Here is a 14,810-nt window from a genome sequence, read left to right on the forward strand (position 1 = left end):
TGTTGGATTTAAAGATTTTTGTCTAATTTTACTAACGAAAATCTGACTTGGATGAAAGTTCAAGGGTACAATTTGGTACATGTTAAAGTTTGGGGATACGATTTGATAAATGTTAAAGTTTAGAGACACAATTTAATACATAGACAATATAATCACATTTGTAAAATTGAATAAAATTTAACAGAAATTTTTCAATCTAATAATTCTCATAATTTAATAAAATTATTAAGAGATTATTATATAAAGTACCATTTTTTTGTTAAAAAAATATATATTTTTACGTTTAATTTTTTTTTACGTTTTTATAATTTTCTATAAAAATAACAAGAAAACTACCTAAAAGTAACAGAAAAATAATACCCGAATAATATCAAAACAACAAAAAAAAAAACTATACAAATAATAAAAAATCAACAATAAATTAACAAGGATGCAATATAAAAATACCGTATTTTTTATAAATAAAATTATAATAATAGTAAAAATATTTAAATTCCCATATAATCCTATTTTTGTAATTTTTTTATTGTTTTTATGTATTTGTAAAATAAGTACATGTTATAGGAAAAAAATCATTATTTAAAAAAAAAAAATTATCAAAAAAAAATACGTGCCAAAAACTGACACGTGTGACTAAAACTGCTCATATGAAAAATTTAAAAGAAAAAATGAAATAATGTCTCAGTTCTGCTTCTTTATTTTCTCTTCAGAAAAACCCATTCTTAATATTTTTCTTTGGCATTTGGAACCTACAACAATCTCTTACCAGTTCTTTTTCTGCTAATTTAAGGTAATTTTGGGAACACTCTGCTTTTATTTTGCAAATTTCTGCTTTAGAACCCACTATAGGTTTAATTTCCATTTCAAGAAAAAAAAAATTAGGGTTTCAATGTGCATTTACATATGATCATTTTTTTGAGTTTTGATGACTTTTTCTTATATTGACTAACAGTCAGGGTTAGATAGAAACTATTTCCATTTTTAACAAAATCAATAGTTATAATGTGAAGTTTTGATTTTTATTTCAGATAGTTCTTTTTTGGTGAGGGGGCAATTTTCTTATACTGTGTTGAAAACATGATTTGGATCATCATGTTGTGTCTTTAGTATATATTATTCTCTACTTGGAACAAACAAGTTTGATAGAAAAACTTAGTTGATGATCATGGCAAAAAGGATGAGCTTTTGTGATTTGCCTGAGGAAATAATTGAGAAAATCATGTTGTGGGTGCCTGCCGATTCTCTAGTACAATCTAAAGTTGTGAACAAGTTTTGGTATTCCCTTATTTCGGGTTTGATTAACGACCCAAAATTTGTTTCCGACCACCTCCTCATTGCCAAAAACCAGTCCTCTGCATCCTTACTCTTCAAATGGCCTTCCCACCATGTTGATCATCGCTTGATCGCATACAAATTGTTGACTGTAAACTATGATGATGGTGGCGAGGACGATCCTCTTATGTCTGTCACAGAACCTCTCAGTATACATTTGCCAGAACTTATTGGTGATGAAAGCTCTTGGCATTGTAGTTATCACTGTGATGGGCTAATTTTGTTAGTAAGTGATGTTGGAAGAATGGCGTTATGTAATCCCGCTTTGAAAGAATTCATGTTTCTCCCACAACCAAGGAACTTTATAATTGAAGGGCCTCCTAGATATCCTAATGGTGTTGTGGAATTTGGATTTGATTCTGTAAACAATGATTACAAATGTGTTGTCATTTGGTGCCATAACAAATGCAAAGTTGAGGTTTACACAATGAGTTCCAATTCTTGGAGAGAAATCAACATGCCTCAAGACATAGTAGACATTATAACGTCTAATGTTCTAGGCAACCCTTTGTATTGGGAAGGAGTTTGTTACTGGTTGGGGCATGATTTAGACAATTATTATTATCGAGTGATCCTCAGTTTTAATTTGAGTAACGAGGAGTTCCATCTCATACGTTTGCCACACTTTAAATCTTGGGACCTTACTTGTTATCGCATTGAGTTTGTGGTGTGGAATGATTCAGTTGCGCTGTATTGGAGAGATGACAGAAAGAATATTCTTCGCCTTTTCACAATGGATGTTGCTGAAGAAGGTTCTGATTATTCTTGGACCAACTATGAGTGTGTTGGACCAGTGGGAAAAATTTGGTTTGAGCAGCCAATTTGGAAGAATGATGAGATTCTAATGGAGCTAAAGAAAGATGGGCATAAAGAGTTGGTGACTTTTAACATTCTTACCCAAAAGGTAAGAAATGTTGTTTGTTGTGATCAAGATTTTAGCAGGGATTTAAGATCAAGGCAATTTTTCTTTGTAAAGAGTCTGGTTTCTCTTAGGAGGAGGTGAAGTTGGATTCAAGCAAAATTGTAATGGTATGTTACTAATATCTTTATATATTTATTTATATCACACCTATTGATCTTTGTTGGAATGTTTAAGTTGTAAAACTGGAACAGAGATTGTGTAGCACTTAGACTAAGTATTTTGTAAGTAAAAGAGAAGATGTATTTTCTAAGTTATTAGGATAATTGTTTTTGTTTTCTTTCTTAAATTCTTTTCCAAACTGCAGAATCAGTGACCAAGAATAGTGTTCAAAACACTACCCAGAGAGAGAGACTAATGTTCCACCAAAGTGACTACCAAGAGTAGTGTTCAAATCGGTGGTTTACATTTCATGAACAAAATGTAAACTAGACTAAAACTTAAAAAGAAAAGGCATAATTGGATCAATCCACAGTGACACTATCCAAATAAATTGGAGGCTAATACATATTAAAAAAATATTCTTTTATTTTGTAATTATTTTTATATAATTTAAGAAAAAAAAAATAAAATTAGGGGGCCATACTCTTCCCTTAGCTTTCTGACTTCAACAAACCAATGTCAACCTTCTAACTATTTGAGTAATAATTTTTCACAAATTATGGTGTTGTTTGGTAACACTTTTGTTTTTTAATTTTTTAATAACAAAATGAAAGTAAAATTTTTGTTTTTAAAAAATTTATTTTTGAAAAACAAAAATGTGTTCTGTAACTACTTTTGTTTTTCAATTTTAAAAACAGAAAATAAAAGTGTGTTCTATAAAGTTTATTTTTATTTTTATTTTTTGATTTTATTTAAGTCGGGTCTAGGTCCGGGGTCGGATTCGGTTTCAAGTCAAAAGCCGGATTTAGCGCCAAGGCCGTAGGGAGGTGATTTGGGTCCGGGTCTTGTCGTAATCTAAAAGATTGATTCAGAAAAAAAAAAAACTGTTTAAAAAAACATTGAAAGTGATTTTTTTTTTGTTTTTAAAATTTTAATTTCTAATTATAAAATTGAAAAGTAAAAACAATTTTATAGAACATGTTTTTGAAAAATATTTTTACTTTTCTACTTTTAAAAACAGAAAACTGATTAAAAAAGTGTTACCAAACGTCACCTATGTGCCTCGTGCATGCTTGTGTTCCTTGAATAACTTACACAATAATGTTTTCTCAAACTAAGAAAGATGTTCATTTTTTAAAATTTTCTACATACACATGGATTTATTTTCCATACAACATTCTCCCTTTTACCAACTAAGTACTCTTTCTAATAATTTGAGTAACAATTAGTCACTTATATAAAATATTTCTTAATAGGTATTACCTATCTATGGTTACTTAAAAAATAACTATAATGTCAATTTTAGAAATATTAAGCCATTAATTTTTGATCCAATAGCAATAAAAAATGATTTTTTTATGCTTAATTTTAGATACTTAATTAAAAAAAAAAATTATACATGTAATAACTGCATAGTTTAAATATGGGAATTAGTGGATAATTAAGGATTTAATTGTAAATTTATGATTATATATTTTTTTAATAGAAAATAGGACCTATTATTAGAAATAAGTCTTAGAGAAATAATTTTTCAATTATGAAGATTTTCTTGAATTCTAAGTGTGCTATATATGTTATATATAAAATTTGACTTTTTTATGTTTTATGCCCGACAATCCTAGAGCCTCGATGGATTGGCCAATAGTGTTACAGTTGTTTGGTTTAGTATATTAGAATATCGAGATAGTGAGTTATGACTATTTTATCCTAGAATTAGTGGTTATTTAGTAGTTAAGTAATGGCAAATTAGTCATTTGCCATTTAAACTTTATGTAATTAACTTTTAGTAGATTTATGTAGATTGTTTGGGTTATAAGCTGAATTTATAGAAAATATAGAAAATGCTAGAAGCAAGATTAACTCATAAATTAAATAATTGTATCTCTCTTCAACCTTTCTCTTTCTCTAAATTCTCTCTTCTTTCAGCCCTAACCCAAACCAAAGAGAACTAAGGAACCCAAGAGTGTTTTCAGACTAATTCTTCTCTTTTTCAGCAAGAATTTAACTAGGATTCATGAGGAATTGAAAGATTAATTAAAAGTACCCTAAGCTTCTTCTCCTCCTTGAATTTTGAAGGAATAGAGGGTTGGTTTTTATGTGTGAATTTGAGAATTATTTCTGTTTGAGTTTGATTGTTTTAGAAACTGTTTTAAAGTTCGGTTTATGGTTTATTATGGCTGGTTTTAAGGTTTTGTAGTAGCTATAGAAGGTTGGAGTGAGTTTGAGTTTTAGAACTCAAGCTTTGCTCATTTGTGGTGAATTTTAATACATGTTGTTTTAGATGCTTTTGAGTTGTGGTTTATGTTTAGAATACCCCAATATGATGTTCTAAAATGTTTGGTAGCTAGTTTTGGGTAGGGTTGTTCCGTGTTCGTAGTGCGAGTGGTGCGGGTTTAAGTTATTTTTTCAAATCAAAACGCATATGCAGTTTTTGTAATTTCTCAGACCGCAACCGCACCACAAAACTTTAAAAATTGCAAAAAACTACATCACAAAAATACAGTATATTGCGGTGCGGTTTAGGCGGTTTACACTATCATTATTATCAAACATTAAAATAAAAATTAAAAGATTAGTTTAATACAATTTTAACAATTAAACAAAAAAAAATTATCCTATCAAACTCTTAACGTCATAATATATATACTAATCGCGTACTGTATTGTATTGTCTCTAAAAAATTATATAATATACATATATATTACATATTATATATATATATATCAATAATAATAGGTCATAATAAGTTAGAAAAAAATAAAAAAAAATAAAATAATTTATATGGATGTTCCTTAAATTTAATTGTATGGCTTAGACTTTGTAAGCATATGATGTTCATATATAAAAAGACAAGTTATAATATAAAATTACTATTTTTGTAATATATAGTGTGGTGTAGTTTGAGCCACGATTATTAAATTTAAAACCACACCGCACTGTGTGGTTTGGTAAAAACACAAATCGCAAAGAATTTCAAACCATATTTTTTGTGCAGTGTGATGTGGTGCGGGTAGGGGTGAAAATCGGTCGGTTATGGTCGGTTTTTAAAATTTTATAACCGACCGGTCGGTTACGGTTTTTATTTTACGAAAACCGTAACCGACCGTTTAGAAATTATAACCGTATAAAACCGACCGTACGGTTTTTGGCGGTTTTCGGTTTGGCGGTTTTAGGCGGTTTTTGGCGGTTTTGGGCGGTTTTTGGCGGTTTTTGGCGGTTTTAGGCGGTTTTGGGCGGTTTTTGGCGGTTTTGGCGGTTTTTTGGTTAAACTATTTTTTTATTTCAAGAACCGAAACCGACCGCCGTGTCAAAAAAACCGAAACCGAAACCGACCGCCAAATTCGGTGATGACGTGGAACCGAAAATTCGGTTACGGTCTGGTCGGTTTGATGGTCGGTTTCGGTTTTTCGGTTTTTATGAACACCCCTAGGTGCGGGCAGTTTGTGCGATGTTGGCAGTTTGATGAATACTCTTAGTTTTGGGGGCCTAAAAATTGGAAATTTTCGAGCCCTTGCTGCCTAGAGAAAAAGGTTCCGGATGGGAGGTTCCAAATGGAAGGTCCCAAATGGGCTCCAATTGTCAGAATAAGGGACTTCCGGATGGGGTTTTTCGAACAAGGGTCTTTCAAATAGGGTCTTTCGGACAGGGGGCTTCTAGACATGGGGCTTCCAAACAAGGATTTACCGAGAAGGTCAATTATAGTATTTTGACCATAATTTTTCACTCGGGTGTCTATTTTAGACGTTCTTTATACTGTTTTAAAGCTTGTGAAAAGCTCTTCAGTATGGTACATAAGTTAGAGCCAAATTATGTATTTTATTTTAGGGTATTTTCACCAAGTAGTTCAGTAGAAAACCCTAAATTCTACACGGGTATTAAGAAATGCTTTAGAATATACACTTATCAGTTTTACGCTATTGTGACTTAAGGCCTATAATCGTCAAGCAACTTTTTCCACTCAGGTCGACTGGCATACTTGAATTTAGAATTGAGGTAAGATTAGTATAATAGATATACATGCATACATATTTTTATGTTTGTCTATTATATAACATATCAATAAGAGTGGTATTGATGCATATAGAATTGCACTGGATACCAATAGACATATGTTGGGCAATTTAGTAAGTGTGGATTGATGATATCACATCAGTACCATTAGAGAACTGAGTATAGGCTGATAATATGGTCAATCATACTGGATGCGGTTTATATATATTATCTAATAGTCAATCATAGGCATTTGTGATATAATTTCTCAATTATGAAGATTTTATTGAATTCTATGTTTGTCATGCATATTGATTATGGATTTTATTATTTGCATATTTTATGTCCAATGATGGTGGAATCTGAAGATTTGGCTATTAGAATCACATAGATATGGTTGAGTATCTTGAAATTAGCGGGACAAGTTATTTGGACATTTAGAATGTTGGAATTGAGCGGGGTTACGAGTTTTGACCATTTTACCCATTGACTTTGAGATTTCTTATGTGGGAAGTAAAACTATTTTGGTATTTGGCCTTAATTTTATTATTATTTTTGTTAGTGGAATCTTTGTAAAGAAAGTGGATTAAGTTTTTATTCAGCTAAATTAAATTAAGGGATAAAGAAAAAGTAAATAAGTTAAGATTAACATCATAAATACAATCAAACCCTCTCTCGTCACACCTCTTTCTCTCTCTCGGTTTTGGAAGCTCCAAGAAGACAATCCAATTCTGACCTACTTCAACCATTTTAGTAAGTTTCAACAAGGATTTTCAGTAGAAGTTAAGAGGAAAATTGAGGTAAGCCCTAGCTCTTCCATTTCTTTGAATGTCTAAGGTTTAAGTTTGGTTTAAGATGTGTTTTTGTGATTTTGCTTATGTAAAAGTTTGACTTGTTGAGGAGCTGTTCTGGGAGTTTGATTTAAGGTTATTGGTGTTGATTTGAGTTGGTTTTGGCTATTGTGGTGAGAGTTGAGCAAGTTTGAGTTTTGAAACTCAAAGCTTACTCAACAATGACACTTTTTGTTCCTGAGGCTTGATGATGTAATTTTCAGTTGGACTATGTTTATTATGGTATTATTAGGTGTTCTAGAGGTTTTGGTTCGATTTGGGGGTAGAATTGAACTTGGAATACAGATTTTTGTGTCTTCTGCAGCAAAGCAGTCATCGTTTCTTAAGAAATTGTGAATTGTTTCCCTAAGCAGAATCCCAAGAAACGGTCCACCGGATGGTGTGATTTTAAGAGCCTCATTTTTCATGATTTCTCGATATTTAGGGTATTGCCACGCTATTTATCAATAGAGAAACTTCCGGTTCTTAGTTTAAGTCCTCGAAAGTGAGTTAGCGAGTCGCTTACCTGTTTTGCATAATTGTGACTTAGGGCTTCAGAATCGTTGAACATTACTTCCACTCGGGTTAGTTGGCACACCTAATTACGGAAGTGAGTTAAGATTAGTATAAAGGACGCACATATATATACATGTTGTATGCATGCATTATGGAAGTTAAGCTAGTTCTAACAGCACTAGTACATTAGAGGTATTGAGTGCATATGGTATAGGGACTCAAGCTAGTTCTACCAACACTAGTACGTTAGAGGTACTGAGTGTATGTGGTATAGTAACTCAAACTAACCCTACTGACACTAGTACGTTAGAGGTATTGAGTGCATATGGTAAAAAGGTTAAGGGGTTCGAATTAATCCTACCAACACTAGTACGTTAGAGGTACTGAGTGCATGTGGTAAGGAGATTAGTGGAACTTCAAGGGGGTACAAACTATTTGTACTCTTGTTAAGAATGTTCGAGACTCGTATGCGTATGACACGTGATAATTACAATGTAATTGGGTGTCTGAGTGCCTAAGTTACAGAGACATATTATATATTATGTTTTTATGTTTTTTTTACCGAGTCTGTTGACTCACAGATATCTGCTTCATGTGCAGGTAAAGGCAAGTCAAAGACTAAATAAGCGGTGAGTCTGGAGCTCATGATTAAACCTGGAGGGTCAGATCTTCATGACATCATGGGCTCAGTTATAGCAGTCGTCGGGCCACACATTTTGTTGTAATGTTATTTGTAAATGTTTGAAAAATGAATTCAGGATCTCAGAGTTTGTAATTTTATATTTTATTTATATGGTGAAGTTATGTTTATTATAAAAGTTTTGTTAATCACGCTTTTTAATAAATCCTTTGATTAGTAAAGGCTTGTATAGTAATTAAAAAAAGCACTATAGCGTGCGTAAATTAATAGAGCGTTACACAATATTCACCAAAAAAACAAGTACAAAACCCCATAATAAGAAAGATACCCGATTTCATCCACAAAAGTATTTTGAAAAAAAATAAGTGAGAAATTTAGATAAAAAAATTAGGGTTTATGAAATTTGAAGCCCTAAAATTGAATAATATACTAGTCCTAATGTTAGGCTATTTTTAGCCTAAGTTTTGGGTCACATTTTATAGTTGTTTTTCTTCTTTATTATTATTTTTGGAATAGAATTACGCTTGTTTTTTTTGGTTTCAGGTTTCTACACTTGGAATGTAGAAATTGAACAAATTTCGGAAAACAGTGATCTATAAAATAGAGAAAATTTTGAAAGAGAATAAAGCTGAAACTTCAAGCCTAAATTCGACTATGTTCTGATTATATTTTGGAAAAAGTCAAAACACAAAAGTTTTAGATCTCTTTTTTATCTTTCCAACGCATCTTGAATATTCTCATTTGGAGTTCGGATGAGAAAGTTATGCTCATTTTACTGAAAGAGATCGAAGCAGAAAATTCCATCTCGCCGCGGCGAGATTTCCATGGCCGCGGCTAGAAAGTCTGGGCAGAAACGTGGTTTTTTGATGCACTTTTGGCCGCGGCGAGACCACTTTTGACCGCGGCGAGCGTCCGTACGGTCAGGGGTATTTTTGTCCGACGAACCCTAAAAATTAGATATAAATAGAAAACTGCGATTGGAAGTCAAGGGGAAGCGATTGTGAACCCTAAAACACAGCAGAGAGCGGCAGGAAGAGCAGTGTGTTTCAAGTGAAGATCCAAAATTTATCCACCAACAGGTTCTTTCTTTATTCCTCTTTAATTTCTTTATGTTGAATATTGTTATAGGAATGGTTATGGATTTATTTCTGAACTAAATTTCTCATTTAGGGAGGATGATGATTGTTGTTTAATGTTTTGCCTAGTTAATGTTTAATTGTCATTCCTTCATTCTTGTTTGTGAAATTATCTTAATTTGTGTTTAATTTCATGTTTAAGATTGATCACCTTGTGCATGCTTTATGATCTCAATTCGAAATCTGAAAAGTAAGAATTGAGAATGCTAAAATTGGATAATCGATGTTCTATGTGAAACGAGAGTATTCACATGACTTATGTGACAAGTAGATTATTGCTTAATGCTGATTTCATGTTAGTTTAATTAAGAGATTAATTAGAGAACATGAGATTTAGAATCTAGAAGATTTGAAAAGAGCTAGGTTATTTTATAATCTGTCATTCACTTCAAGAAAAGGATAGCAATTAGGCATTAACAATTTTGGTAAACAACAACAGGATTCTCCTCCCTATCATCTCATCTTGCTTAAACTTTAACTGTGTTTTACGTTTTCTGAATTACTTTAATTCTCTTAAATCATAATTGTTTTCGATTTGCCAAATAGAATTATAAGTATAGTTTAGTAGTAATTAATCCAATTCTCTGTGGTTCGACCTCACTTGCGTGAGTATACTACTTGATTACGTGCACTTGCGTAGTGTTTATAATTTTCGTAACACCTAATACCAGTTGTTAAAACATATCACATTATGAGTTAAAGACAATTCATAATATACAATAATCAATGCTCATAATGTCATCTAAAATTCATATTTTATTTAGGGTATAAATACATTAAAACATACCTCTTAAATTGTTCATCCCATCACATTGAGCTATTTCAATTTAGCCAAAACCAACACACTAACAAGAGCAAATTCTAAGTGTAAAATGCAAGAGAGAGACAATTGTGGAGCAACCCCTTAATCAATTTCTCACCTCTCAAAACCTCTTGAATCTTAATATATAATAACCCTTCTAACCCTGTGGAATTGTTGGGTTAATTGGGCCAATGATGGTTCAACTAATGGTGGATTATAATTAAATGAGTCAATTATATCTATAAAGGTGTTTTTATGTGCTTCTAATACATTTAGTAATTATTAACCATTCTACATCTTATTAGGTTATTGATAAATTTTAAGCACATAGTTAATAATTGTAATTAGGGAATTATTCCTATGATTATATTAATCAACAATAATAATTCTATCAGCACTACTACCAAACAATCAGATTCGACGATACTCATGCTTGGGAACTCACGCTTCAACTAAGAGAGCACTTCTTTGAGAGCTACCACCTTTACTATTTCTGGCAGAACTCGGTCATGCTGCAACCCAAAAATTTTGGCCACAACCCGCCCCCAATGATCGCAAATATTTCGAAAAATATCAAGTATCACAAGAAGAAAACAAACTTGTTTCTTAAGCTTATAAATTGCTGAATATTATTACACACTTTAGGTTTCTATGTTTTACAAAATTATCTTGTTTGCATTATTCTTAATCTAATGACCTAATTTACCAAAAAAAAAAGTGATTTCTTTTCACATTGCACGACGTCGTTTTGCCTTTCACTTTGGTAATATCAATACAAAAAGCCTAAATTCCCTGTCTTTCAGCCATTGCCGGCGGCCGGACCACTGCTCCTTCTTCCATTATTTTCCGATCTCTCTCTCTCTCTCTGGTAAATTTTCAAAGCTTAAATTCTCTATGTATGTGTATTTTATTTGTACTTAAGCTAAAATTGCTCATCATTTTGACTTTTAATTTTGGGTGTTTTATTTCTCTCACTGTTTGTTTCTTAGTTTTTTGTGATTTTCACACAATTTCCTTAATTTTTGCAAAAATGACATAATAATGTTTGTATTGTTTTCTTCTTGACCCCACCATCCACCAAATTCCAGTACCAGAGCCCACTTCTAACTACAAATCCTTAAAAACCCAAACTTTACTCCTCTAATGGCAGCATCTTCTTCTTCAATCTCCCTCTTATTCTCCAACACTCCCAGAATCTCATTCCCAACCCAGGATTCCCCTTTTCTTCCTCTCCACAACGCCACCTTTTTAAAATCTTCTCCAAAAACTGGTTCTCTTTCTCTCAGATTAGAAGGGGTCTCCTCCATCAGCAAGAAGAAGCTTAGTTGTAAAGCGGTTTCATCGACTGAAATGGCTGCTGCTGAGGGGAAGAAGAAGAAGGTGGATGTTTTCGATTCTAAGGATGAGTTGGCTGTGAATTTGGCTAAGTACACTGCTGATCTCTCTGATAAGTTTACCAAAGAAAGAGGTGCTTTTACTGTTGTTTTGTCTGGTGGATCTCTCATCGATTATCTAAGGTCAGCTGAAATAAAAAATAAAAAAAAAAAAAAAAAACCAATACTTTCTTTTGATTTTGATTTCAAGTTTTCATTTTGGTTTCGAATTAAGGGTAATTGAATGTGGTTAGCATATGGGGTTTTTGAGTTTGACTTTCTTATGGTCTTTCTAGTAGTGAAGAAGAAGAATACATATTAGGGCTTTTGACATGTATCAAACTATTGAAATTGTTTGATTGAATTCCACTCAATTTCATTAACAAACGCCTACCATGGGATTGTCCATTTACCAAATTATTCTCTTCAAACTTTGACATGTATTAAATTGTGTTTGAGCTTTGACATTTGACAAGTACCAAACTCAGAACTTCTGTTCACTTCAAACACCTATTAGTAAAATTAAACAAAAGTTTTTAAATCTAATAATTTCAATAATTCGGAGAAATTTTTTAATGATCTGAAGAAAAGTTCAGAAGAAATGATTTAGTGTAGTCAAAGTTTGGAAGACAAATCTCAGTCAACCTTTTTGATTTGATCAGTATGTGAAATCATTTAGTTTAATGTCTTGGTGGTTTTATGACTAAGTAATAATTTTTTAGTGACTGAATTGTGGACAAGAGTTTTGGGAAACAATGTTATTCTGCTTGGTGAAGCTTGAATTTGGAACTACGGGAGACAATTGTGATTGTAAGTATTAAGAAAATGTTATCATTTTTCTCAGGAAATTGCTGGAACCACCGTATCTTGATTCAGTGGATTGGTCAAAGTGGCGTGTCTTTTGGGTGGATGAGAGAGTTGTGCCTAAGGATCATGAAGATAGTAACTATAAACTTGCTTATGATGGTTTCCTTTCTAAGGTACTTGTTGAAATCTTTGGTTTCAAATGGCTGATGATGATTATGCAATTCTTCAAGATTGCTGCCTTTTGTTCTTGAATTATGTTACTTGTGAAGGGTAGACTATAAGTATGTATGTATAAATCTACTTATATTTGAAATATACTTGAAGTTAAAAAATGATTACTTCGGGCATAGTTACTTTCCTCAGGTCCATTTTGAGTTTTATTCAACTGGGGATATCAGATTTACTTATTCATATCATTTTGGATTGCTCTATTTGGATATGTGGTTTATGTGATTCATTTTGTTCTGTACTTGTTCGTGTGTGGCCATTAAATATAATTACTAAGTAAATAGCTATTGAGAACAATCAGTTCAGGCTATTAATGCTTTGATAGCTATGTACCTCAAGTCAAATAACAGATCCATGGTGGAACCACTAAATGTATTTGGATCCATGAAGTTGAAAGATCGTGTTCACGGAACTCAATTCTGACCGGATTATCACAAATTGGGTTAAGTGAAGATGCCTTGAAACTGTTTTCGCATATGAGAAATTTAGCTATAGAAATCGGTCACTACACGTTCCCAGCTGTCCTCGGGTCTTGCTCAGATTTAGCAACCCTCCATTTACGCCAACAGGTTCGTGTATTGTCACTTTAATCAGGCCTCGATTCAAACGAATTCGACACCAACTCTCTGATTCATGTATGCCAAGTGTGGAATCGTTGAAGATTCAAGGAAATCGTCACACGGAATTCAATCATTAACTATAATTTGACTTGAAATACATGGCTATCTTGATCTATACTTGTTCGTGTGTCGTCCTTCAAAGACATACTCAAAACCAGTTGTTTGGTATTTACATCAAAAGGGTAGCCATTGTTTATCTTACTTAGTTGAACCAGCTAAATGTTTATTTTTAAATCTTTTGCTTAGATATAAGGTTTACATGGCCTGTCTTCTTTGGTAGTTGTAAAATTTAAAACACCATTTAATCCAACTAGGCAATTATGAGAGTCTCATATATTGTTTCCTATCCTATACCGAAAAATTAGTTGTTTGTTTTGAATTAAAAGTGTGGCCACCTATCTTATTCAAGCCAGCTAATCTCCTTTGATTTCTATTTCTCAGGTACCAATACCTCCTGGTAATGTTTACGCCATCAACGATGCATTGTCAGCTGAGGGCGCAGCTGATGACTACGAAACCTGTTTGAGGCAATTGGTTAAGAGCGGTGTGATAGACTTCTCCGAAGCCAGTGGATTCCCGAAGTTTGATCTCATGTTACTTGGCATGGGCCCAGATGGACATGTAGCTTCCCTTTTTCCGGGACACCCTCTTGTCAACGAGAAAGAAAAGTGGGTTACTTTCATAAAGAACTCACCGAAACCTCCCCCAGAGAGAATCACTTTCACATTTCCAGTGATAAATTCTTCTGCTTATATCGCCCTTGTTGTGACTGGTGCTGGTAAAGCTGATGCTGTGCATAAAGCACTTGGAACACCTAGTGATGATTCTAACACACTGCCTGTTGAACTAGTTTCGCCTGCTGGAGAGCTGACTTGGTTTCTAGACAAGAACGCAGCTTCGAAGTTGTAGAAGGTAGAGGGAGAGCATATCTATCTATCTGAATAAATTATCTCCCATGCTCATCTTCTGTTTTGTTGTTTGATCAGAGAGCTTCTATGTGGGGATGATTGAGTACTGTAATCTTGACAGTACCAGTTTAGCATCATGACAAACTGGTAATTTTCAAGGTCTTGAATAAACTATAGTTTGATAATAACAGTAACACCCTTCAGTTTTATTTGGATATCTAATCTTATCTCTCTCTCTCTCTCTCCCATTGTTTATCTCCTTTCACTTTTGCTTGATCACTCCTATGTTGAATAATGCTAAGGGACACTTTAAGTTTGAGAACTGCTAATCAATTATAGGGTGACTATGTCGATAAAATGAAGTACAAGCTTGATTTTGAGAGTGGGCTATGGAACAGGGAATGATGTCATTGAGATAAGATAACTTCATGGTTTGCTTGATTCATAGCTTGATATGATTTGGTCTCTTTATTGCTACTTAATAATTGCTATGTCTGAACAGTCGTCTCTAGACCTCTTTAGATAACACATTAGAATTCATAAGCATAGTCCAATTATAAGCACTTGGCCATCTTTTATTTTGGGGTCAAAAATGAAGTTGGGAAAA

At 32.9% G+C, this 14,810-nt stretch overlaps 2 protein-coding genes across 5 annotated transcripts; both read left to right on the plus strand.

Moving 5' to 3' along the window:
• The first annotated feature begins 649 nt into the window (after positions 1-649).
• LOC133033074 (putative F-box protein At2g02030) lies at positions 650-8,469 on the plus strand. Of its 3 annotated transcripts, none has more exons than XM_061107636.1 (3): positions 650-790; positions 1,029-2,361; positions 8,290-8,469. In XM_061107636.1, exon 2 carries the CDS (start codon positions 1,160-1,162, stop codon positions 2,333-2,335), a length of 1,176 nt encoding a protein of 391 aa, XP_060963619.1. In that variant the 5' UTR covers positions 650-790; positions 1,029-1,159; the 3' UTR covers positions 2,336-2,361; positions 8,290-8,469. The 3 variants fall into 3 exon arrangements, with proteins under 3 accessions (XP_060963619.1, XP_060963620.1, XP_060963618.1); XM_061107637.1 differs by lacking the exon at positions 8,290-8,469 and adding an exon at positions 2,559-2,743; XM_061107635.1 differs by lacking the exon at positions 8,290-8,469 and having other exon boundaries at positions 1,029-2,517.
• Positions 8,470-10,988: 2,519 nt separating this feature from the next.
• On the plus strand, positions 10,989-14,418 carry LOC133033075 (probable 6-phosphogluconolactonase 4, chloroplastic). Of its 2 annotated transcripts, XM_061107639.1 has the most exons (5): positions 10,989-11,135; positions 11,356-11,784; positions 12,485-12,620; positions 13,737-14,207; positions 14,282-14,418. In XM_061107639.1, exons 2-4 carry the CDS (start codon positions 11,411-11,413, stop codon positions 14,202-14,204), a joined length of 978 nt encoding a protein of 325 aa, XP_060963622.1. In that variant the 5' UTR covers positions 10,989-11,135; positions 11,356-11,410; the 3' UTR covers positions 14,205-14,207; positions 14,282-14,418. The 2 variants fall into 2 exon arrangements, with proteins under 2 accessions (XP_060963622.1, XP_060963621.1); XM_061107638.1 differs by having other exon boundaries at positions 10,990-11,135; positions 13,737-14,418.
• The last annotated feature ends 392 nt before the right edge of the window (positions 14,419-14,810 follow it).

This window comes from Cannabis sativa, unplaced genomic scaffold (assembly GCF_029168945.1).
Source record: "Cannabis sativa cultivar Pink pepper isolate KNU-18-1 unplaced genomic scaffold, ASM2916894v1 Contig2, whole genome shotgun sequence".
Taxonomy (NCBI): domain Eukaryota; kingdom Viridiplantae; phylum Streptophyta; class Magnoliopsida; order Rosales; family Cannabaceae; genus Cannabis; species Cannabis sativa.

Bases quoted from the DNA above. Each gene is read 5' to 3' on its own strand.
- LOC133033075 (XM_061107639.1), top strand. From the start codon at position 11,411: ATGGCAGCATCTTCTTCTTCAATCTCCCTCTTATTCTCCAACACTCCC. The intron at 11,785-12,484 runs GTCAGCTGAAAT...CATTTTTCTCAG, and splicing joins TCTCTCATCGATTATCTAAG to GAAATTGCTGGAACCACCGT. The intron at 12,621-13,736 runs GTACTTGTTGAA...TCTATTTCTCAG, and splicing joins ATGATGGTTTCCTTTCTAAG to GTACCAATACCTCCTGGTAA.
- LOC133033074 (XM_061107636.1), top strand. From the start codon at position 1,160: ATGATCATGGCAAAAAGGATGAGCTTTTGTGATTTGCCTGAGGAAATA.